The sequence below is a fragment of the Stegostoma tigrinum genome, chromosome 6 (genome assembly GCF_030684315.1).
Source record: "Stegostoma tigrinum isolate sSteTig4 chromosome 6, sSteTig4.hap1, whole genome shotgun sequence".
NCBI lineage: Eukaryota > Metazoa > Chordata > Chondrichthyes > Orectolobiformes > Stegostomatidae > Stegostoma > Stegostoma tigrinum.
In genome coordinates this window covers 15,242,426-15,269,199 of record NC_081359.1, presented here as the reverse complement: position 1 = coordinate 15,269,199, position 26,774 = coordinate 15,242,426, and the positions used below count along the sequence as shown (strand labels likewise).

General features: G+C 39.9%; 1 protein-coding gene across 2 annotated transcripts in view; it reads right to left on the bottom strand.

Moving 5' to 3' along the window:
- Nucleotides 1-4,794: 4,794 nt before the first annotated feature.
- The window catches only part of naa50 (N-alpha-acetyltransferase 50, NatE catalytic subunit), a 36,363-nt gene continuing 14,383 nt past the window's right edge, over nt 4,795-26,774 (bottom strand). The window contains exons 2-5 of one of the 2 annotated variants that reach the window (XM_059646452.1): nt 24,453-24,586; nt 18,430-18,549; nt 9,404-9,470; nt 4,795-7,717 (exon numbers count right to left, since the gene is read on the bottom strand). In XM_059646452.1, coding sequence (XP_059502435.1) covers nt 7,546-7,717; nt 9,404-9,470; nt 18,430-18,549; nt 24,453-24,586 — 493 coding nt within the window. In that variant the 3' untranslated portion in view covers nt 4,795-7,545. Of the gene's footprint in view, nt 7,718-9,403; nt 9,471-18,429; nt 18,550-24,452; nt 24,590-26,774 lie in introns of both variants that reach the window. The other variant, XM_059646451.1, reaches the window with a different exon arrangement.

Genomic DNA, 26,774 nt, shown 5'->3' with positions numbered 1-26,774 from the left:
CTAAAGAAGAAGTGAGGTAGAGATGTTGGAGAACCAACAGAAGCAAAATTTATGATTGGGTAGCAGACGCTATGGCTTTTTGACCCTGGAGCAAACTTGTATTTACATCAAGGAGCTACTCCACACTGGGCATAAATAGCACTAAGTGGAGGTAAAGAAAGGGAAAAGAGAAATACATGGAGACCTAACTGGAACCTAAAAGTTAGAAACGTGCGGAGAAGCATCAGGAGTTGACAGATTATTATTAAGCAGTAGAGTTCATGGAACAGTCTTTCAACAGTGTAACACTAAGATCAGAGCCTCATATCTCTAAATACTGTGCAGTGTTCTGTTTAGACTGAATACATAATAAGTAGATAATAAACCCAAGTCGAAAGAAATTGGTCTTGCCTTCTTCTTGACCAGTCTGACTTGATCACAAACTTACGGATGGACATAGAACATTGAACAGTACAGGTTCTTCGGCCCACGATGTTGTGCCGACCTATTACCCTACTATGATCAATCTACTCTGCATACCCTACAATTTACTATGCTCTCTGTGCCTATCCAAGAATTGTTTAAAAGTCCCTAACGTATCTGACTCGACTACCACTGCCAGCAGCACATTCCATACACCCACCAACAAATTATGGTGGCAGCGATGGAATCCACTTTCCAGAAAAATCATGGCAACAGAAGATCAAAACAAAGACCTGAAATTACCTCAAGAACAAAAAGTGATCATAGTTTCAAACAAGTTGTTGGTATAGCTTTCAGGCCAGCTAGTAGTCAATGAAGCCACAGAACTAAAACAGCTGCTGTGGGAAAAAAAGCATCTGAACAGAAAACTCCCTCAGGAAAAACCACCAAAAAGAACTAAATCTGAAAGCCTTTAATAGCTGGTAATAGACAAAATAAGAAATGTAGTCAGAGCAGTAAAAATCCAACTCACAGCCAAGGAGATAAATCCAGAACAAGCACTCAAAATAGCAAATTACCAGACACCTAAAGCAGATTTGATCCCTTGGAGGAAAGGTAACAAAACCTATGCTAAATGTGATAGTCAAAGATCATTGTATCTTATTAATTAACATGATGTTGAGAAAGTTGCCACACGAAGATTTTTAGAAATCTTTCAGCCATCATGGACACAAAGGATGTTATTCTTTTTCCAAGAAGCCAACATTCTGACGTTAGAAATCAGAACTTTACTTCAAAAGCAACCTTGAGAATTGCAGAAACTTTTTACATCTTTCAGTTTTTGCACTACAACCTCTGAAACAAGAAAGTTTCAATAAATAACTTTAACTCACTAAGAATATCACAAGGAAACAGCAGTGTTATACACTCCGAACAAAATCCAAGAGATCTTCAAGATCAAGAGATAAAAAAAACAGCCTACTGCCTATCAACAATCAGTTAATGTAACAAAACTCACCCGTACCAATCTTTACACCTTAAAAGTTGAACCTGCCAGATCCATTTGAAAAATCAGCAAATTGGCGAATGTGGCAAGCACAATTTGTTCGGCTTTGAACAGCTTCAGGATTGCATAATGAACTATCACATATTCTTCCCACATAGTGGAGAAATAAGACCATATGATACGTAGACAACAGATCGATGAGAAACACATATCTGTTGCAACCCTATCACTTTGTCTAATTGTTCCTACCTCTTCACTGCCTCCTTTAGCACAGGAACCAATGTGCTCACTTGGAATAAAATCAGGCACCACTAGTGGTGCGCCACCAAGTGCCACTTATCTTTGACTGATCTCCTGGTTTGTACCATCTATCCAAGGTGGTGACGTGATCATCAAAGCAGTTAAATTTCAAATATAACAGAAGTCAGCAGAGAAACAAAGGCTCACTGACTTCACGCAAGTTTTTCTATACCTTAACAAAGGCTTTACTGGCCCCCCCAACCAACAAAGATGAACGAAGCCAAAAATTTGGGGGAGTACTGGGAGAGACACAAGAAAGAATTGTACAGTAAAGAGGGTAAATAGGGACCAGCTAACTTAATCAATAGTTATCATGGCAGAAGAAAAGCTCAGAGGAGTGTTGCTCAAGGGCTTTGGGACCCTGGAACAACCTTGCAATGATATCAAGGAGTTGCTCGTCACTCTGATAAATAACTTTGTGTACACCATTAAAGAAATGCAAGAAAAATGCATGGAAAGCTAAGTGGCAGCCTGAAGTATAGCTAACTGAACATTAGACACATGTGCAGTTAAGTATCTAGAATTAGAGTGATGAGCATTAGGTGGCAGAGTTCACAGAATTGCGTCTCAAAAATAGAACAGTAAGATTAAAGCTTGGTATATCTTGGAATAATATATTATAGTATTTAGTGTTAATACACAACTAACAGTATTATATAGAAGCCAAAGACTGAAGATAGTTGTGACCTTGCCTTTTCCTCAGCCAGTGTCTTGAATCCAAACTCATGAATATGGACATAAAACTATGCGACAAAAAGACGACCAGCAAGATATTACATGACAGCACTGAAATACTCAACAATTTGTGTAAATGCACTGAAGCTTATCTCTGGACTTCTGCAAGGCAATCAATAACATTACACACAAAAGATTAACATAGAATAAGGGCCTCTGGATTTGGGACAATGTATTTGCATGAATATCACTTTGGCTGACTAACAGGAACCAAAAAGCAGGCATAAGTGAGGAACTTTGAAGTTGGGAGACTGCGAATATTTGAGTACAAAATTTGCAGCTGTGGCCCGAGTTATTTAAAATCTGTACCGATGAATTAGACATATTATCCTCTCTCTGTCTGATTATCTAAGTAGGTTGGTGAAAGAAAGCTAAGTGGGAATGCAAATTTTGAGGACAGAGGCTACAAATAAGTGGGAAACAAGTTGTGGATGGAATACAATGAGAAATGTAGGTTATTCATAGAAACATAGAAATTAGGAGAAGGGACAGGCCTTTCAACTTTGGAGCCTATTCCACCATTCAATATGATCACAGCTGATCATCCAACTCTATACTCTGCTACTTTTTCCTCACATCCTTCAAAACTTGAGCCCCAAGAACTATATTGACTAACTCGATGGAAAATATGCAATGTTTTGGCCTCAACTACTTTCCAAGGCAAGCAATTCCACAGGCTCGCTACTTTTCAAGTGACGAAATTTCTCCTCATTTCCGTTCGAAATGGTCTATCCCTGGTTCTGGACTCCCCAGTCACTGGAAACAGCCTGTGTTTACCCTATCTTGCCCTGTTAAGTTTTACCTATTTCTATGATACTCCAACTCCACTCATTTTTCTAAAGCCAGTGAACATAGTCCTAGTTGATCCAGTCTCTCTTCATACATCAGCCCTTCCATCCCAGAGTGAGTAAATCTTCACTGCACTTGCTCCAGAGCCTGAACGTCCTTCCTCGGATAAGGAGACTGCAACTGCACACAATACTCTGGTTCTGCTCCTGTACTCAAAGTTCTTTTGCTGTAAAAGCCAACATACCACTTGCTTCACATTGTAGTTTCAGAGTCAGGTTAAAAAAATTGGCAAGAATACTTCCCTATTTCCACCTACCACCCTCCCTTAGCTGAGAAAATGCTTCTCCACCATGTTGAAGAAATGCTTGCAGGAAGGACTGAAGGCAGCAAGAATACAGAAAGTACTGTTGTATAATAGTCAAGCCTACTATTCTACTCGTGCAAGTACAAAACATGCCATCTGCCACATTTCTTCTCCACTCGCTCAACCTGTCTGTATCCCTCTGCAGACTCCACGTCATCCTCACCACCTGCCTTCCCACCTAGACTTTGCAGATGCCACAAAAACGAGCTTTAGTACAGAAGACCTGTGCTCTGAGACTAGCCATGTCCTGGTTCCTCTGTAACTACAAAAAGTAGCTTCTGCTGACAACATGGAACTCGATCAACAAACAGATTGAATTAGACCCAGTGTAAAAACCATTGAGAAACAGAGCTGGAAGCAATACCAACCATCCCAGCAAACCAAGGCACATAAATAACAAGCAGGACAGAACACCGACGATTCACCAGAGGCACACTGATGATGTTACCTAGCAGGGTGACAAAACTTCTTCAACCAAACCCACCAACTCGGCAAGCATGTCTACAACCTCAAACCTCTATAACCCATGCTACAAATCTTTTCAAAAACTTGAAATATGAAAAGTTGCCCAAGTATATCCTGTACACAAAATGCAGGACAAACCTAATCCAGTGGATTTCTGCCCCATTAACTTCCTTTCAATGTTCAGCAAACTTATGGAACATGTTATCGACCATTCCCCCAAGGCAGCACTCACCCAGCAATAACCTACCTGCTCCTGCACATTTTGTGCTTTGACACAGCCACTTGGGTCCAAACCTCATTGTAGCCTTGGATCAAACATGGATAAAGAGATAGATTTGAGAGGTGACAGTGATCACTCTTGGTAAAAGGTAGTACCAGGCCAAGAGTGGCATCAAAGAGCTGATAAAATGGTGGCAATGAGAATCACAGAATGGGACTCCACTGGTTAGAATCAAGCCCAGCACAAAGAAAGAAGAATGTCAATGTTAAAAGTCAAGCCAATCAGTCTCAGAACATTACTACAGGAGTTCCTTAGGTAGCATCCTCAGCTTCAGCTGCTTCACTGATGCCACTCCCTCCATATGCTCTGAAGTAGGAATGCTCACAAACAATTGCCTAGTGTCCAGTACATTCACAACCCCTCCAGTACTGAAGCCACTTGTGTCCCTATAAAACAAGACCTGGTCTGTTAAGTAACAAATAACATTCACACTATATAAATGTGAAGCAATGATTGTCTCCAACAAGGCAGCGTTTAATGATCACTCCCATGACATTCAAAGAAATGTAAACAACAGGTGCAGGAGAAAACAGTGGGCCCACTCTTCATGGATTATGGCTGATCCTCCATTTCAATGCCATACCCCTGCTCCAACATCTTTAACATGTATAAATCAAAACTTTTCTTAAAAGATTTTAATTGGCTTGCACAGTATTCGGTGGTAGGGAATTCCACAGGTCCACCAGTCTGAGTGACAAAATGTCTCTTCATCACAGTCTGAAATAGGTCTACCATGTATCCTGGAGACAGTTAGCTTTTTCTCTGGACCTTCACCCCTACATCTACTTGCCGATCCAAATATACAACTTCATGCTCATCCACGTTATACTGTATCTACCATACATCTATCCACCCACCAAACCTGTCTGAATTGTCCTGAAGTCTCTTTACATCTTCCTTGCAACTCACCATCTAGAACTGCTGCAAACTTGGAACGGCGTGTAATATTTCAAACAAAATCATTGAGATATATTTAAAATAGCTGGGCATGAAGCACTGATTCCTGCAAAACTTTCCACTCCAAAAATGAACGATTTATTCTGGCTGTGTTTCTTGACTGCTAACCAAATTACAATCCATACCAATATTTTACTGACATCCTCATGTAGTATCAGCTTTCAGTCCACTAATTTCTCTGGCAATTTTTTTTGTAAACTCCTTTCATTCCTACTTCCAACAGATCTTTGCTTCCCTAGCACTTCGAAAAAGTTATTTGTATCTTCTTCTGTAAAGACAGAACTAAATTAGTTGTTTAATTGGTCTGGAATTTCCTTGTTTGATCCCATTACAATGACTGAATCCCCCACTATCAATGTCCTGGGGAGTTATCATTGATCAGAAAGGGAACTGAATCAACTATATGAATACTGTAGCTACAAAGGCCAGTCACGGGCTGGGAATCCTGAGGAGATGGTGAAGTAATGGTATTATCACTGGACTAATATAGATCCTATCTGCAGCAACTGATGGAATTTAAGTAATAAATCTGGAAAGTACTCCAGTGATGGAATTATCAATTGTCATAAAACCCATCAAGTTCACCAAGCATCCTTTAGGCAAGGAATCCACTGTCCTTACCTGGTCTGGCCTACATGTGACCCTAGACCCACAGCAGTGTGGTAAACTACCCTCCAAAATGCTCCATTCAGTCACACAAAATTAGGGCAATTAAAAATGGAGAACAAACGATTGCCTTACTGGTGATGATTGCATCCCGTGAAAGAATAACCATTTTTCAAGAAATATTCTGGGGTACAAATCTCTTAACCTCTCTAAGCCAGTCTACCATCTACAAGGCAGAAGTCAAAAGTGTGATGGAATATTCTTCACTAGCCCACGTGATGCAGGTCCAATATCCAGGTCAAGGCAGTCCTCTTGATTAGCGACTACATCTACCAACTAAAAATTCATACATGCCACGCACCGTCTTAAGTCTCTATTTTAGCCTTCCTTCAGTGTCACTGGATCAAAATATTGGAACCTTCATAGAATAGGATCAAAGAAGCCCTACAGTGTGGAAGCAATCCATTTGGCCGATCAAGTCAACATCAACCCTCAGAACAACCTACCCAGACCCAGCCCCTACCCTATCCTAGTAACCCAGCATTTCCCATGGCTAATCCACCCAGCCTGCACATCTGTGGAGACTATCAGCAATTTAGCATGGCCAATTCACCTAACCTGCACATCTTTTGGACTGCGGGAGGAAGCTGGAGCAGCCGGACGAAACAAACACGGGGGAGAATGTGCAAACTCCACACAGTCACCCGAGCGTGGAATTGAACCAGAATCACTGGTGCTGTGATGTAACAGTGCTAACCACTGAGCCACCATGCTGCCCCAGTGTGCATGGACTGCAGAGGTTCAATGCAGCAGCTCAACATCTTCTCAAAATGTATTTAGAGGTAGGTAACAACTTCACCAGTGACACCCACATCCTGTGGAAGATTTCTAAAAAGCAAATTTTTTAATAACTTATCCAACACTCTATCCACCACTTCACTTGACCTTGGTGTTCCATCGAAGTCTCATCCATCTCTTGAATATTACAGGCTTGTTATGAAACAGAGATGGTTGTTCTAGTCAGAGTAGAAAAAATAAAGTGGAATCAAGACAAGACAAATGTGTGGGCACATGGGACTTTGCCAGCAGGACAGAGGACAGGACAAGGTTCCTGCTGACAAAATGAACCAGTGAGCACAGCAGACTATCCAGCATCACTTTTAAAATTGAAATATTTATTCCATGAAATGAAAAGTGGGAGATATAACTCCAATAGGCACAAATAAGTTCATAGGACAATTAGTTCTTGAAAGTACTAATTCAACTTTTATGGAAAAAATGAACTATGCATGAATAGGTCTGAATTTTTTTAAATACAAAATCAGATCATTTCTTTGCACGTTTGAATTGGAAAACAAAAAAAAAAATCCCATATAGAACCTGGTAAAGTAATAAAAACATGCCCAAACCCCATGCTTTGATTACAGTTCTGGCAGGTGGGTTGCTTGTCTCAGATACATTAATTCTAACTGGTGAAGATACAGAATGCTTTATGCGAGAATAAATTTGAGTGGTTTCAGGTTAACGTGGTAAGAATATTGCCACAACGCGTTGCAGAGAACAGGTTCCTCTCGACGCTCGCCCCCCAACCGTCTGTACAGACTTTTTTTTGGCAACAAACGTGCAAGCTCAGCCACTATTTCACTTCTGATTTTCCACACTCTGGCATGGAGAAATGTATTTGAGGGTTTTCTGCAATACATGTGCATCAGCTGGTTCTATCCTCTTGTAGTAGTTCTTTTTAGTTTCTATTATTCCAAAGCCAAATTTTCTGTAGAATTCGATAGCTGATTCATTGCTGATTTGAACGTGCCTGAAAAGGTAAACATATAGTATTAATGTACACAACAGTATTAGAAATTCAGCATCACATCAAGTCGCATTTATAGCACAGCTGCAGCAATGGCTGTTTTTACATTTGTAAATATAGTTCAAATCTGGAGCTGGGGTTAACCATATCCCGAAGGAAAATGAAGGAAGGACGCCTCAGGGAAGGGAATCGCATGCTTTGGATTCAATTTGCACTCTGAGTTGACCGTTCACACTGAGATATTTTGTTTTTTTTTAAAAAGCTATGTTATACTCATGAAGTGTGAACACACTGCGATTCCAACACACGGTGGATGGACATCTCTAATTTGGGCTGGGAGACAAGATAACGAACATCAATGCAAGTTCACTCCGAGAAGCTTAAAGCCACGACTGTTCCATATCCTCACCAATCAATAGCAAAACTACTGACAGTTGCTGCCTGTAGTAGCAATGGAAGTTTAAAAGGAGCAAATTTACAGCAAGAACAATCTGTGGCCATATTAATGCCACCAGCAGTTCCAATAACTGTCCAGAATACATCTAGCACTTCCTGACCAGTTGTTAATTTGTGGCTACTTAGAAAGTTTTCTATTATGTTGCTTGTAAACCTGGGTGCAAATTATGCACATTGCACACTTAAGACAGTTCAGAAGGAATAAGGGGCACTTGAATCAGAGCTCAAAAGAATAACAAAAACAAAGTGCTGGAAAGGCTCAGCAGGTCTGAGGGAACTAGTTCTGAGGAAGGGTCACCAGACCAGAGACGTTAACTCCGTTTTCTCCTTCACAGATGCTGCCAGACCTGCTGAGCTTTTCCAGCAACTTTGTTTATGTTCTTGATTTACAGCATCTGCAGTCCTTTTGGTTCTCAAAAGGATAATGACAATTCACCAGCTGTCTGCCCCACAAGCCATGTCTTCACAAGAACATCTTCCTAAAGCCAATACATTTAATAAAATTCTACATTTTAAATGCAGGTCAGTGCATAAAACCCATTCTAAACTTCTTACATTCAAGGAAGACACACTTATGGATCAGAGCACCTTCACTCAAGTCACAGGAGGAAACAGAAAGAATGTATAATTATTTTGATTTCTATTCTAAGGAACTTGACCATAATGAAGGAAGGATGATTGCTGCCCCTATTCAGTTGCATTTCTATGATCCCAAAGACAAGAGGTATCCAAGATTTCTAGGTAGATTGGGAGCTGCAGTGGATGGTCAGTACAAAGTGTTTAGTTGTTTACACATGTTTTCCCCATTGTCCACACTACTTCATAGTAGTGCCATATCCACAGAAATTACAAAATACTTTACCTGTTGCCTTCACCCTTCCAATATCTCTGCCTCCACTGTAGGGTAGAGGTTCAGAGGATTCACCATGAGATGTGGATACAACCTGAAGTCTGGAAATCTAAAAGGATTTCAAACTAATGATTAGCCATTTAGCTAGTAAGGAATTAGCTAGCTCCCACTGATAAATAACCATTGAGATACTCCTTGTATCCATCAATGTTCATTTCTCATATTAAGCAGGCTGCGCTGTTGAATAGTACAAATATGTTTGAGCGTACAGAAATGCATTTGCTAAACAAGTAACACCCCCATACAAACTAATGTAACAACCGTCTCTAAATCCAACTATCTGCTGGGAAGGAACTGGTTTGATAAAAATAGTGCATACTCACAGATAAATATTGTCAAAAGTCCCATCCTTTTCACAGATATTTAACACATGATTCAGCATTTTAGTTCCTATTAAAACAAAAAGAATAAATCTTTCAATGCTCGGAGTCAGAGCACATTATGTTGCCTGAACAAGGCTTCTATGCATCACACGTAGGCTATAACCCCATCGTAACCCATGTAATTCCTAGAGTGCACCTTGACCGCAAGTTTCCATATTAAGATGCAATCCAAGAAAAGCTCTTCCATTTTCCACAGTGTCTCTCTCGCTGGAATGCTTTTCATATTAGGTTCCAGCGTCCTGAACATGGTGCTGATTGTCATGGCCCACTATATTTTGCAACAAAACAGCACTGTTGATATTTTGTGCTACGACAGCGTCACATTCAAAAGTGGATGCCCACTGGAACAAAATACTCCTGCTGTTAACCTATAACTCACAGCCATTTTGAGAGTGTCAGAATCTGATAACAGAACTGGCTTTAAACATTCTGGCTTCTATACATTTGTAACAGGTTAACCCTGGACTCCGAAACACTGGGTTCCAGCGTATTCTGAGATTGCTACAACGTCACACATTTAATAAGCATCACTGTTTAAGACTATACATCTGAATGATGTGAAGTGATCAGCACTTCAAACAGGCAATTCCAAAATTCAAAATAGAAACAAGTCAAAATGCAGTTAAGTATCAAAACCTGATGAATTAATCAGCTGGTGTTGCAGTCCATTCAACTGGCTCCACTGCCAACATGTAGTTGATGTTAGTGGGAGAACACTTTGCATTCAGCAATCTTAACTCCTTTAATTTCAAGGCTGTTTTGGAAAAAGACAAGGATAGGCCTGAAATCAAAGTTGTCATTGGGGAAAAGATGATTTTAAGATCAGATGATTCAGCCAAAGTGGATTGGGTTGAGCGGATCTGTCACTTTCAGATAAATCTGTCACAGAACACTGCGATGCACTGAAGGAGGAAATATGTAGAGAACAGGACTAGCATGTTCCAATAAAAAGGGTCGGACTACCACATCCTACAAACCCTAGATATTAAGGGATTTACAGCATTGCATTAAGAGAACAAAGAAAAAGAGATTCATGGCAGATATCCAGGGCTCATAACTTTGCAGAAGTACAGACTGTGCAAACCCACAATTACTTCCATCTAGGAGGGCAAGGGCAGCAATACATGGGAGCACCACCTCCTTCAAGTTCCACTCCAAGCCACTCACCATCCTGACTTGGCTCACCAACACTTTCTCAAGGGCAACCAGGGACAGGCAATAAATACTGGCCAGCCAGCGATACTCACATCCCACAAATGAATACATTTAAAAAAGAGAAGGAAGATAAAGGGGAAATCAGGACAGCTAAAGAGGAAAATGAAAGAATACCGGCAAATGAAATATAGGAAAATTCTAAAATTGGTTTGTAAGTACATAACGTGTAAAAGCATAATGAAGGAAAGAATACAGCCCATTAGGAACGCGTGATAATGTGTGCTTGGAACCAGACAATGTAGGAATACTTTGGGCGAATCTTCACTAGTGAGAGGGACAAAATGGGTACAGAAATCAGGGAGAAGGTCTGTGATACAATCATTTAGCCTAGAGAGAGAGAAGGTAGAGTGGTTTGGCAGGCTCGAAGTCTGTATCCAGTGGGGTCCAAACAGGGGTCAGTGTTGGGACCCTTAGTGTTTGCAGTTTATATGAGTAATTTAGGTTTGAATGTAGGAGGTTTGATTGCTAAGTTTGCAATCAGTACAAAAACTGGTAAATAGTGAGGATAGCTTTAGACTACAAGAGGTGAGAGATGGGCTGGTCAGTGACAAATGGAATTCAATCTGGAGAAATGTGAGGTGATGCACTTGGACAGGACAAACAAGTCAAACATCATAAATGACAAAACCCTGGCAAGCACCAACAATCAGGTAGATTTGTTATGTGCATACACCAGATAGATAAAGTAGTTAAGACGACACATAGTATACCTGCCTTTATTAGGCATAGAATTAAGGAGCAGGGAGGTTATGCTGGAACAATACAAAATATGGGTTAGGTCACAGCTAGACTATTACGTGCAGTTCTGGCATCCACAGCATTGGAGGGATGTGACAGCACTGGAGAGGGAACCGAGGAGACCTACCATGATGTTACCTGGGCTGGAGAATTTCATTTATGAAGAAAACTGGACGCAGACCAAGGTTCCTTTCCTTGGAGCAGAGGAGATTGAAAGAGGATATGATTGAGATGTGTAAAATTATAAGGGGCACAAATAGGGAAGACAGGAAGAAACTTTCCCCTTAATGAAGGAATCAATAGACATAGATTTAAGGTAACAGCAAGCAATTTAGCGGAGATATGAGGAAAAATTGTGTTACCCAGAGGGTGGTGAGAATCTGGAACGCATTCACTGTATGGGTAATTGGCACAGAAACCCTCAAAACATTTGAGAAATATTTAGATGTGTACACGTGATGCCAAAGCATACAAGACTGAAGGCCAAGTGCTGGAAAACTGGATTAGGAATAGTCAGGTTGTTGTCTTGGACAAGAACAGATGTGGTGGGGCAAAGGGCATTTTTCTATGGTGTCGATCTTCATGACTCCTCCAGTTTAGAAGCCTTTAAGCAGAATATCAAATTGTTCCAAAAAAAAAGTCACCCTGACATATGAACTCTTACAGAGATTTTGACTTGGATACTGCAAATTCTGTTCAGACATGGAATTATTCAAACAACTCAAACTCATTTCAGCATGTCACAGAACATAAAAGGCTGAGCAAAATATTGTTTTAATGATTATTTACAAGATAGAGTCCACATGTTAAGAATAATAATCCTGACAAACTGTGCATCTACTCTACTTGTAGCACCATGCAGAAACTTTCTGAAATGTTTTGTGTCCAATTTCAAATGTCTCAATCATTGTTCCATTCAAGCAAAGAACATGTGGCACTTTACCTGCAATCAGCTGATAAACAGATTTAACTGTGGGGTACATTTCTCACCCATTAGGCATGAATGAATATTAATTGTAAACTGTTACGCATGTACTTTATTCCTAAAGTGAACACTGGAACGGATCACCTTCACATTTCAGTTTGAAATATACGATACCAAACATATGGAACTCTCCACCACAGAGTGCTTGATGTGAATAGCATTGATAGACTTAACGGAAAGCAAAACAACATGAGGGAGAAAGCATTAAAAGGCTATGTTGATAGTGTGATAAGCAGAAAAACAGAAGGAAGATCACAAAGTAGAAACAGAGATACTGAGTTGTTGAGCCAAATGTTTGTATATTTAAGCCTCAGACTGTATTTAAGTCCAAAAACCACTCTTAGATTTCTGAATGTTCGCTGCATTATGGTCTAACTTTCTCATCTGCCCATCTCCTTGCCAACCACAATGAAAATGCTGTTCACCTCAGACATTTCAGCTTTTCTTTTCCTGAAATTTATTGCACCATGCTTTTTAAGGTGATCATGGGCCTGCTCCATTCCAATTTCTGGCAGGGTAAAACTTGAAATTTCATCTCAACACCTCTTTCCTTTAACGGATATTCTCGACTCACCAACCAGTGCAAATAGATTTTCTGAATTTGTGTCATTAAAATATCAAATTCTCAATACATTGTCGCAACAATCAAATTTAAATTAGATATCAATTCTTCAAAACAGAGAGCCAGCCATGCATGTCTAGGGAAATAAAGCAAAGTATCAGACTGAAGAAATACGCATACAAAGAAAAGCAGAGAGTAGTGGGAAACTAGGAGAGTGGGAAATCTTTAAAGGCCAACAGAAAGCAACCAAAACAGTTAAAGAAAAGCCTCTCTGATGAAGGGTCTAGGCCCGAAACGTCAGCTTTTGTGCTCCTGAGATGCTGCTTGGCCTGCTGTGTTCATCCAGCCTCACATTTTATTATCAAAGAAAAGTAAGATAGATTATGAGAGTAAACTAACTCAGAATATAAAAACAGGCAGCAAAATTTTCTATAAATGTGTAAATCGTAAAAGACTGCCAATGGTAAACATTGGTCCTTTAGAGAATGGAGAAGGCCAATTTAATGACTGGAAATGAGAAAATAGCCAAGACATTAAACAGTTATTTTGTGTCGGTCTTCGCAATGGAGACACAAATAACATGCCGAAAACTAATGGCAAAAAGGTTATAGCAGGTGAAGACCTAGAAACTATCATTATCACTAATGAGGCAGTGCTGGGCAAGCTAATGGGGTTAAAGGTAGACAAGTCTCCTGGCCCTGATGAAATGCATCCCAGGGAACCAAAAGAGGTGATGGGGGAAAACAGCAAATGCACTGGTAATTATTTACCAAAATTCAGTGGACTCTGGGACGGTTCCCGCAGACTGGAAAACAGCAAACGTGGCACCAGTGTTTAAAAAAGGAAGTAGATAAAAAGCAGGTAATTATACGCCAGTTAGCCTAACTTCGGTCATGGGGAAAATGCTTGAATCTATCAATAAGGAAGAAATAGCAAGACATCTGAATATAAATTGTCCCACTGAAAACACCCAGCATGGGTTCATGAAGGGTAGGTCATGTTTAACTAATTTGGTGGAATTCTTTGAGGACATTACTTGCATGGTAGGCAATGGGACACCTGTGGATGTGGTGTATCTGGATTTCCAGAAGGCATTTGACAAGGTGCCACACCAAAAGCTGCTACCCAAGATAAAGTTGCATGGTATTACAGACAGTGTATTGGCATGGACAGAGGATTGGTTGACCAGTAGAAAGCAAAGAGTAGGGGTAAATGGGTGTTTTTCTACTTGGCGGTCAGTGGTTAGTGGTGTGCCTCAGGGATCAGTGCTGGGACCGCAATTGTTTATAATTTACATAGATGATTTGGAGCTAGGGACTAAATGTGGTGTGTCAAAATTTGCAGATGACACCAGGGTGAGTGGTAGGGCGTAGTGTGCAGAAGACACTCAAGTCTGCAGAGGGATATAGATTGTCTCAGTGAGCGGGCCAAGGTCTGGCAGATGGAGTACAATGTTGGTAAGTGTGTGGTCATCCATTTTGGTAGGAATAACAGCAAAATGGACTATGTTTTAAATGGTAAAAAATTGCAGCACGCTGCTATGCAGGGGGACCTGGGTGTCCTTGTGCATGAATTGCTAAAAGTAGGATTGCAGGTGCAGCAGGTGATTAAAAAGGCAGATCGATTTTTGTCTGCCATTGCTAGAGGGATGGTGTTAAAAAACAGGGAGGCTATGCTGCAGCTACGTAGGGTCCTGGTGAGACCACACCTGGAATACTGTCTGCAGTTTTGGTCTCCTTACTTGAGAAGAAATAAACTAGCACTGGAGGGGGTGCAGAGGAGATTCACTTGGTTGATTCCAGAGTTGAGAGGGTTGGATTATGAGGAGAGACTGAGTAGACTGGGATTATACTCATTGGAATTCAGAAGAATGAGGAGAGATCTTATAGAAACATATACGATTATGAAGGGAATAGAGAAGGTGGAAGCAGGGAGGTCGTTTCCACTAGCAGGTGAAACTAGGGATAGAGGGCATTGCTTCAAAATAAAGGGAAGCAGATGTAGGACTGAGGTCAGGAGGAACGTCTTCACCCAAAGGGTTGTGAATCTGTGGAATTCCCTGTCCAGTGAAGCGGTTGAAGCTACCTTGCTGAATCTTTTTAAGGCAAGGCCAGATAAATTTTTGAACAGTAAAGGAATTAACGGTTACGGTGAGTGGGCGGGTAAGTGGAGCTGAGTCTCAAAAAGATCAGCCATGATCTTATTAAATGGCAGGGCAGGATCGAGGGGCCAGATGGCCTACTCCTGCTCCTATCCTTATGTTCTTATGTTCTTATTCTCAGCTTTGTGTCAGAAGGTTGAGGATTGATAAATTGAAATCCTTAAATGTGTCAGAAAATGTTAAAACAAAGTTAGTAAAGGATATGGGATTTGTGGCTTTATAAGTAAGGCAGAGTAACAAAGCAGGAAGTTGCATTAAGCAACATTGGACTATTACGTCCAATTTAGTACACTGCACATCAGGAAAAATGTAAAGAATTTGAGAAGATTTACTAGATTGGTTCCAGCAATGAGGGATTACCAGCCTGTGAGAAGCTTGGATTGCTCTCTTTAGATCAGAGAAGGTCAAGAGAAGATTTGATAGCAATGTTTTAAAAAAGCAAAAGGTTGTCAACAGAGGTGGCCAATAAAGGGAACCTGTCTGCAAATGACTTAAGAATCAGGGCATGGCTTTTGGATAAATGGCAAGAGGTAACACAAAGAATAGCTGAAAATCCAAAGCACTGTGGATACTGGAAATCAGAAGCCATAACAAATTGCTGGAATCACTGCCAGCATCTATTTGCAAGGCCTGCTAAGTTTTTCCAGCATTTTCTGTTTTTTTTGTTTCTGATTTCCAGCATCGGCAGGTCTTTCAGTTTTTATTAAGTTACAATGTTGAAATGTACTAGCTGACAGGTTGATACAAACAGATTCAAAAGTAATTTTCAAAAAGGATTGGATAAAGCCATGAAAATCAAGAAGCACTGAGGTATGGGTAAGGAATCAGGGAGTGTGTATTTTTAGAATGCTTTTCAAAAAGACTGCCAAAGACTGAATGGGCCAAATGGCCTCCTGACAATATTCTATGAATTCATAAACTTGTGCACAAAATTCAGGCAGTCACTCTGCTATACTACTGCAGAAACACTGCATTGTCGAAGGGGGTCATCTTTTAGATGCAAAACTAAACAAACAGTCTCATCTGTCTCCTCAAATGAGCATAAAAGACTTTACGGCACTGAAGCAGCACAGGGGTTATCCTCGATATCATGGCATTGAGCTAATTTATCCTGCAATGACTATCACTGTAACATACTCTGGCTTTTGTTGTCATGCTGCTTGTGAGATTTTACTGTTTATAGATTAGCTGCTACAATTTCTATAGCAGACAGCAATTACTCTTCAAAAGTACTTCCGTCTGTGAAGCACTTTGGAGCGTATCAAGATTGATATATTCTAGTCTTGTTTTTCATTAGCTAGTTTCCCCTGTCTGAAATCAAATCCTGCCTTCCCCAAGAAATCATGCAGAGATCCCAAGTAAACCCAAGAGTAGAGCTGCAGCCCTCTAGACTGAAAAGAAGCAAACATAACAATTATCGCTACAGAAGAACTACTATGGAAACTAATGGGGCTAAAACCTGCTAAGTTCTTGGATCTAGTGGGTTCAATTAAGGATTTTAAAGCAAGTAACTACAGTAATAGTGGATGTATTGATAGCAATCTTCCAACAATCTGTGTCCAGAGGATTGGAAAACTGCCAATGTAACACGCTTAGTCAAAGAGCAAGAGAGAGTGTGAGAGCGCGAGAGCGAGACAATAAAAGGTTCTGGATGTAAGTTTGCTCGCTGAGCTGGAAGGTTCGTTTTCAGACGTTTCGTCACCGTTCTAGGTAACATCATCAGTGAGCCTCCGACGAAGCGCTGGCATTATGTCCCGCTTTCCATTTATCTGTTTAGGTTTCCTTGGGTTGGTGATGTCATTTCCTGCAACATCACCAACCCAAGGAAACCTAAACAGATAAATAGAAAGTGGGACATAATGCCAGCGCTTCGTCGGAGGCTCACTGATGATGTGACCTAGAACGGTGATGAAACGTCTGAAAACGAACCTTCCAGCTCAGCGAGCAAACTTATATCCAGAACCTCAACCTGAGCTACAAATCTCAAAACTCGCTAACAATAAAAAAGGTAATCTAGCCTGTTATTGGGAAATTATTAAGTCTATGTTGGGTTTGTATTCACTGGAGCTTAGAGGAAATCTTTTCACAACATAAGATTGTTCAGAGGTTTGCAGGACATATGCAGAGATGTTGTTTCCCCATGTGGGAAAAGTTTAGGAAGTGAGCACATAACCCAGAAAATGGAGTCACCCAATTAAAACAGAGATGAGCGGAAATTCTAACCCTCAGAAGGAATTCTATGGAATCCTTTACTAAAGAGGGCTGTCAAGTCTGGGTCGTTAGTATATTCAAAGCTGAGATAAAACAGATTTCTAATCAGTTTCAGAATTGAGGGTTACGGGGATAAGGCTGGCAAATGGAGTTGAGGATTATTGGGTTAGCCGTAAATTCTCACTGAATGAGACAGTGGGCTAATGGCCAAATAGTCTACTTCTGTTCCCACATCTTATGATCCACTGTAGTCTTTTTTTCCAAAGACAATACTCTCTCACGGCACACACTTCTGCAGTTTTGATAAAAGCAATTTGCTTGTAAATAAAGTTTATTTATTACATTTGGCTTGTAGCCATCCTCATCCAGAGTGATCCCAAAAAAAATAGCATAGCTTTGCATTCTGGGATTCCAGTAGGGACAGCAGGCAGCAAGGGTAGTCAACTCATACTGTACATCAGATGTTGGTGTTAAGTTTTTTTCAGAGGAAATTCATGAAACACAAACAGTTCATCTCATTTCACATAGGATAGGAAAAATGAGACTCATTGGAGTTCCAAATAAACTTCTACACTACACTAACAGTGTCAATTTCATTTCCATAGGAATGAAGACATCACTTACAACTTGTACAGTGCTTCTGACTCATTCCTTGGCAAAAGTCTTGCGCTGACAAACAAAACTAACCAGTGAAGCTAACCAGCAATTGTGAAGTTTAATGGTCGGAACAAACATTTGATGTTGCATTGCTTGTAATAATGTTCTAGAAATGCACTGGATAAACAAAATCACATCAAGAAAAAAGCCAACCTTGAGAACAAGCTGTTTCTCCCACCGCATTTCACCACTACCATTCAATATAGTAACCAAATGGAATGTGAGTACTCCCTATCTAATGCCTCTATTTAATCTATCAAATTTCTATCCAGCCTGTAAACTCGATTCATTTTAAAACCTGTAGTTTGATGAGCTCTAAAGTTTCAATGATCCAAGGAATACAAGTATAGTCAATGTGACCTAGCTTTATTAGATAAGAAATTTCAGGAGTCAGAGGCACCAGAAAAATCATGATTTTGTGATCTTGTTCAACTTACCTATTCCTAGCCTGCGGTATGGTGCCAGGCATCCCAGGGTCATGATATACAATCGCTTCTGGTTTTGCGAATGATCCACTCTACAGCACACTGCACCCACTGCAATGTCGTTGAAATATGCTGACCGCAAAAAAGATGAAACAATTCTTAAACATTGCTGAATGACAATACAGCTGTAACATTTCAGCTAAAGCAGAAGCAATATCAAAACAAATTACTAAAAAGTAAACGTCATTATTCTTCAGTACTTCATAACTTATTGAACATCTGTTTATTGTCACTAAGGAGATTAGATTTTGCACTGTATTAAATCATTTATTTGATAATTGATAACTGTTTTGAAAAATTACACATTTTCGTTTAAACCTAGGAACCATTACTGCTGGCTCTAAATCTTAACTACTCCAAGATACTAGGGGAGGCGATGGCCTAATGGTATTATCGCTGAACTGTTAATCCAAAGACACAATGTTGTGGGGACCGGAGTTCGAATCCCGCCCTGACAGATGATGGATAACAAGGTGTAGAACTGGATTAATACAGCCGGCCAAGCTGACGTTTCAGTTCTGGGCCCTTCTTCTAGGCCCAAAACATCAGCTTTCCTGTTCCTCTGATGCTGCCTGGCCAGCTGTGTTCACCCAGCTCTACACCTTATTATCTCAGATTCTTCAGTATCTGCAGTTCCTACTATCTCATGACAGATGGTGGAATTTGAATTCAATAAATATCTGGAATTAAGAATCTAATGACGACTATGAATCCATTTTCGACTGTCAATAAAAAAACTCATTTGGTTCACTAATGTCCAATATGAAAGGAAACTGCCATCCTCACCTGGTCTGGCCTACATCTGACTCCAGACCCACAGCAATGTGGTTGACTCTTAACAATTAGGAATGGGCAATAAATGCTGCCTAGCCAGTGATGCCCTCATCCTATGACTGTACAAAGAAAAAAAAACAATGCAAGTAATGGTGATTCCCATTGGAAATCCCAACCACAACTGGATATGACCACTACAAAGCCTCCTCCCAGGCACTGTTGCTTACTTGACCTTGTAGGAGGAAGTCAGCTTTAAGATAAATTCAAGGCTGGCCCAAAATCCATAGTTCCTGTCAGAGAGGCAGATGCCCATGAGCCACTGAAGGTGATAATTGAAGAGGTACACAAATATTTTCATGAGAAGCTTTCGATTGGGTAGCTACAGAGACTCTGACTCCACTCCACCACTGATGGGTAACCAGAGGACACAAATTTCAGATGATTGGCAAAAGAATCAGAAGGATAGGCAAGAAGATTGTGTTTTCTTTTAAGAAAATACCATCTGAAATGTCCTTTCTACAAGGATAGTGGAAGCAGATTCAAGACTAACTTTCTGGAAGGAATCAAAAAATCTTACTCTTACTGTGGAGCAGGAATAGGGAAGGGGAGGGTGCTAACTGGGCAGTACTTAGAAGATTTAGCACAGGCACGATGGACCAAATGGTTTCCTGCTGTTCTGTATAACTCTAAGTTAGAAGATTGAGGTAATGCAGATATAAGATTTTTTTTAAGCCAGACATAAGACCACTAAAAATCTTCATTTACATAACAGAACCATAGCACATAAAATGCTCTTTCAGCCCATCAAGTCTGCACTGGCCAAAAACAGCCCAACTCTCTCAGCCCATTGTCACTTGGCCCATCGCCTTGTACACCAAGGCATTGTGCGTGTCCATATAAAGACTTAAATGTTATAAGCGTGCCAGCCTTTACCACGCTCACAGGCACCGAGTTCCAGATTCCCACCAAACTCTGGAAAAAAAAATCTCATCTCCTCTAAACCTCCTGATTCTTGTCTGAAATTCATGTCCCCTCAATCATCCCTTCTTTAAAGGGGAAAGATTGTATTTTCTCCCATCTATCCTTTCTACATCCCATGTGTCAAATCCATTTCTTCAAGAATACATTCGAGGGTTGGCAAGCAAATTCAAAGGCATTTGATTAAGATAGAAAAGGCGTCTGTATGGATATAATCACCATTGTAAAATGATATTCAGCTGAAAGACAGATCGAGACACAGCAATTTTTAGGGATCCAAAAAAAAACTGATGAATGATACCTACTTCTATCATCTGTGCTTTTAAAATGAAAGCTTACGTTGACTCCGCATGCCTCTGTGAGACAGTATTTTCCCCAAATCAAGATAAGCACATTCAAGTATTGCATCCACATGACAGATACACATTAAGTAGACTTTGTACAACTGGCAATCTGGACTAAAACCCAGACTTCAAGGAACTGGTAGATAATGTGCAGTCATAGATGTCACACAGATTTTTATTTGTGAATCAATCAAAACTGACTGAATCTCATACCAACCCCGGCACTGTTAAATGCCAAGGGAAGCTGCTGCACCTCAGATGATCTACAATGCATGTGTGCTGCAGATTTGGTTGCCCCTTCTGTAAATGCAACGAAGGTACGATTGCCTTTAGAGTTGATCAGTAAAAGCTGCCCTTTTGAGACTCCAATAAAAATTTCTGCTGTGCAGTCATGGGACTCAACCTTGCGTAAATCTTCTGTACAAATTATGCAAATTCCTGCTGAAATAGCAGCAGAGGAACAGTGATATTTTGTAACCGTGCTTGCATGTCGGACACACCGTTTACATTCACAGAAATGAACAATAATTTCATTATTGGATCTGGATAGGTACACTTAAAAAAACATCCAGTTACCTGCCTTCCCACTCATCTGCCTGGGATTCTCTCCTTTTAGACTACAGTAAACAATCATGAGTTCATCTCTTGAGTAACATTCACCTCTAATGTGTTTAGATTAAGAGATGAAAACCATGACCCCATTCCTAAAAAGGCGTAACAAGATTCAAAGGGGAAATTAGTGTTGATATCAGGACTCAAGTAGTTAACTAACACCAATAGAAAATGGAGGGAGCAATGTTATCAGAGATCATTTCTTTCAGATAAAAGTTTGAACCCAAATTCCCAGCCACTTGCAGAGGGAATCACATTTCCAAGCACAAAGCAAATAAATTTCACTCCAAAACTCTCACACCTGATCATTATGTGCAGTGTAACATACGTAGGAATACATCAGTGACTAGATCTGGATGCACACACACACACACACAAAATTTTAATCCAGCATGGAAGAACTGATGTCCAATAACTTAAAACCTTGACTTTAGGTTCCACAAATGACATACTGGACATGAACTTCAGGTAGATTACTTTTTTTAAAAAAAATCATTCATTGGTCTACCTTTTGAATTAAAAGAAGCTTGGAATAAATTTCACTTGCCTGGATGAGTGCAGTTCCAACAACACTCAGGATACCTGACACCATCCAGTACATTGAAGCCTGCTTGATCAACACTCCATCTCACATTTTCAATGTTCACCATTGATGCACAGTACTGGACAGCAACTACAAGATGCCCTGTAACTACTCACCAAGGTTCGTTCAACAGCACCTTCCAAACCCATGAGCCCTACTGCAAGACAGCACGTTCCCGGGGAACACCACCATCTGCAGATTCCTCTCCAAGTCCCACCATCGTGACTGAAAATCTATCACCATTCCTTCACTGTCAACGCGTCAAAATCATGGAATAATTCCACTAGCATTGTGGGTATACCTAGATCACTGCAGTAGTTTAAGAAGGCACATCTTCGCAATGGCAAGTGAGGATGAGCAATGTTGCTGGCCATGATGCCAAAACCTTTTAAATGAACATAATAGTCTATGATGTTGAATAGAATAGTCTATGATGTTGTTTACGGTCTGTTACACGAGACGTTTTCAAAAAGGTATTATGGGGAGACGATGGCCTAATCATATTGTCACTGAACTGCTAATCCAGAGACACAGGGGATCTGGGTTTGAATCCTATCACAACAGATTGAGGAATTTGAATTCTTTAAGAGTCTAATAATGACTGTGAATCCATTGTTATTTGTCGGAATAACCCTTTTCACGTACTAACTTCCTTTAGGGAAGGAAGCGGCCTTCTTTAGCTGGTCTGGTCTACACGCAAATCTAGAACCGCAGCAATGCGGTTGACCTTTAACTGTCCTCTGGTCAGTTAGGTCTGGGTAATAAATGCTGGCCTAGCCAATGACACCCTCCTCCCCTGAATGAATTACAAAAAAATCCACAAGTAGTTTTGACCTGTAAACCATTGCTTGAAAGGTGGTGGAAGCATTTTAAACAGTAAATTTTTAAAAGAGAATTAGATAAATACTCAAAAGAGGGGAAAAAAAAAAATTTTGGCCTAAAAATTGGGGAAGAGCAACATAGCAGAATTAACAGACAGTTCTATCGAAGGGCTGGCACACACTGAAGGGACCAAATGGCCTCCTTAAATGCTATACCACTGATTCTACAAGCTCTCTCCCATATTTTATGTCAAGGAGAAACTATTCCCTTTTCATCTTGCAACTGTGACCACACTCCATAGTTCACACTTGCTATTCTTTGCAACAAACAGTAATTTATGATTGAATACAATTAAAGAACTTGAGTGCTTAAGTTGAGTACTCAGAAGCAGAAAGCCCTGCGTTTTGTTATCTGTAATATAAAGTGGATTCCATTTCTCTTGTTTACAGGCAATAGATATTATAGTATTCACAAGGTAAAATTTCAAAATTAGTGTGGGAGAAACTCACAAGCAGTTCAAACTGCAGTTCCAACAGATAAGCAGTTAGGTTCCAAAGAAGCACAGAGCACACACCCATCGAAAGCTTGAATGAACGTGCAGTTATTTTTATTATTGAGGTTATAAGAAACAGAATGATTTAGCATAAGTTTATACAGCTAGTCTCAGATCCCAAACCAGAAGGTATATGAAAAGTAAATGATGAGTTAATACAAATGAGAGACCATTACAGGTGGAGACAAGGGAATTTATACTGGATGACAGGAAAATGGCAGAGATATAAACAATTACTTTGTACCTGCTTTCATGGAAAGTCTCCCAGAAATAACAGGAGATTCAGTCATATGAAAGTGAGAGACTGAAAGAAATTAGTATTAGCAAGGAGGGAGGACTTGAAAGATTATTTGGATTGAAGGCTGCAATCCCAGAAAATTGAAACAGTTGGTTGTATAGATTCCAGAACAGTTCCTGAAGCTGGAAATTAGCAAACTTAACCTCACAATTTAAAAATGGAGGGACAAGGAGAATGGAGAACAAAAAGATCTGTCAATTTGATGTCAGCCAAGGTAAAATGCTAGAATCCAAAAATTGTGATGCCTGGGTAGTTAGAAAAGGATGGTAAAATTGGGCAGAATTAACATGGACTTGTGAAAGGGACATAAGAACAAGAAAATTTGTTGTGAGTTTCTCGTGTAGCGTAGTTGAAGTACCAGATTCACTGGTTCATCTGAATTCTCAGATGGCTTTGGTATAGGTCCCACACAATAGGTTTGAAAACAAAATGAGAGTACATGGAATTGGTAATATACTAATATAGATCAAGAACTGGTTAACAGATGGAAAACAGAAGGTAGGGAAACACAAATCATTCCTCTGGATTTTCTGAACTGTTTTAAAGCAGAACACGTGAAAAGGATTTCACATTATTGGCTTCTGCGAGCAAACAACTTTTTCTGTTCACTGTTACAACACTTTGGAAGATTTTCAATATATTTTGTACGGCCCTTCTGCTGTTCAAAAACATTTTTTAAAGCAAGATCAGCATATTTTCTCTATCCCTGATTGCTCGTGTGAAGTTGATGAGCTGGTGTCTTGGGCTATTGCAGTCTTATCTGTGTACATCTACTTTGTTGTTATAAAGCATTCCAGGATTTTGACCAATGACAATTAAATTTCCTTTCAACAAAAAAAGAATGAAAATCTGCACGATAAATCGAGATTTGACACCCCCAATAATTTAGATAACTCTCTGAATACGGTACCTGCACAGTTTTACTCCAGGCAAAATATTACCAAGAAAAGCATCAACAATTTACTCAAAAAAAAAATTAGGAAGACATGCAAAAGGTCACACAAATTTTACCTAATTTTGCAAGTTCTCCAACCTCCAGTACATCCTTGTAGAATTTGTCGTTGTAACTTACAGGGAAGATGACTTGGTTTAACCGTTTCAGCTGTTTGATGTTGTGCGGGGTAACATCTCCAAGCTCAATCCGGCTACTGGAACAAAGAAAATTATTTAATACAACTGTGTCTTCAGAAATATTACAATTAGAATCATAGAAATTCACAGCTTGCAGTGACTCATCTGAGCAGTCTCAATTTTTTTCTATTCCGCTGCAAGTTTTTGATTTAATTTCAATTGTCATATGTACTCGTGTATAAAAAGTATAGGGTTACAGAGAACAGTGTATAACGTTGCCACAAAAGGCACCATCTTAGGTACTTGTACCTAGATGCAAAATCTTCAGAACAAGGCAGAAAGAAAGGACAGTTAAAAGTTAAACTTCCTGAGGTACTTGTCCACCTTTCATTTTAACATTTTAATGGAATGTTCCTTCACCAATTTGTCAAACAGTGTTCCAAAACTCAGCAACACTAGGTGAAAACATTTTATACCTCACCATGCATCTTTTCCCAGCTGTTTACTACTATCAAAGAAAATGGTTTTTCCTCTGTGCTTTATCAGAACCATCTAAAAGTCTCATTTCCACAACCTTTTAACCTTCTGTTTCAACCACAATTCTATTTTTTTGTTTGATTTCTCCTCTAAACAGAAATATCTCACCCCTGATATGGCGCCCAAAATCATCCACAGCTCTCCAGTTATGGTCTAACTGGTGATTGTGAAAACATAATCCAGCACAGGGGTCCATGATTAACAAACATTCAACAAAAAGATGCTCACATTTACAAATGCAATGCCATATAGTGGTGCAATTACAAAAGTCCAACATGGAGACATTACTTATATACAACTGCTTCATATTGTTTTTGACTTGTGACCAGACTCAGGAACAGAGCCCATTTGCAACCTGGGTACTGTCTGTGCTAATTTGAATGCAGAAACCACTAATAAACCCAGTGTTAGAATCGGCGAGTAGTACATCAAAGGAGATCATTCATCCCATCAAATCCAGCAGCTCACCAGAAGATTCAGAAAATATTTATGAGGATGTTGCCTGAAATAGAGGGTTTGACTTATAAGGAGTGGCTGGATAGGCTGGGACTTGATTCATGAACGTAGATGGTTTTGGGGTGACGTTATAAAAGGTTTATAAAATCATGAGGGGTATCAATAAGATGAATAGCAGGTGTCATTTCACTAGGGTTGAGGGTTTCAAGAGCAGATGAGAGCTTTTCAAAATAAAATATAAAAAGTAAAGCTAAAAATATATTTTTAAGTTGAGAGAGAAAGATTTTAAAAAAAGAAATGAGAAGCAACTTTTTTCTTTTATGCAGAGTGGTTTGTATGTGGAACAAACTTCCAGGGGAAGTGGTGGTTGCAGGTACGGTTACAATGTTTAAAAGGCATTTGGATAAGTACATGATAAAGAAATGTTTGGAAGGAAATGGACGAAGAGCAGATAAGTGGGGCTACTTTAGAATTATGGTCAGCATGGACTGGTTGGACCAAAGGGTTTATTTCTCTGCTGTATAACTCGAAACACCCATTTAGTTAGCCCTATTCCTTGTTCTTTCCTGTAGATTTTCTCCTTCGAGCATTTATCCAATTCCTTTTTCAAGAACACTATTGAATCTGCCCCCACCAGAGGAGACTGTGCAATCCAAATAATGAGTAGCCATTTCATGTATTTCCTCATAGTATCTCTGCTGCTTTTGCCAATAATGTTCAAGCTATGTCAACTGACCTTTCAGGTTTGGAAGCCTTTTCATTTAACTTATTTTAGCTAATCTGATGAGCCTGCTCTACTTTAAGGAAAACAGATTAGCTTCTCCAACCTGTTCACAGAACTGAAATCCCTGATCATTCTAATCATTAATCTTCCTTTTGCCCTCTCCAAAATCATCAAAAATTTGTGATTCCACACATGTTGGCTCAGGAATTAGCACTGCCTATACATCAGGAAAATTCTTTGCTCTTCTTTTACTGCAGCCTGGATTTTGCACTGAAGTTTCTGGTTCAGACGTGAGCAGCCTGGATTTTGCACTGAAGTTTCTGGTTCAGACGTGAGCATGTTAACACACCACCAAGAAGTGACATTTCCCCAAAGCACACTGAGTTTCACAGAAAAAAATAACACAGTGTAGAGCTGGAGGAACACAGCAGGCCAGGCAGCATCAGAGGAGCAGGAAAGCTCCTCAGAAATCTTCAGAAAGGGTCCTGACCCAAAACGTCAGCTTTCCTGCTCCTCTGATTCCTGATTTCCTGTTCCTCCAGCTC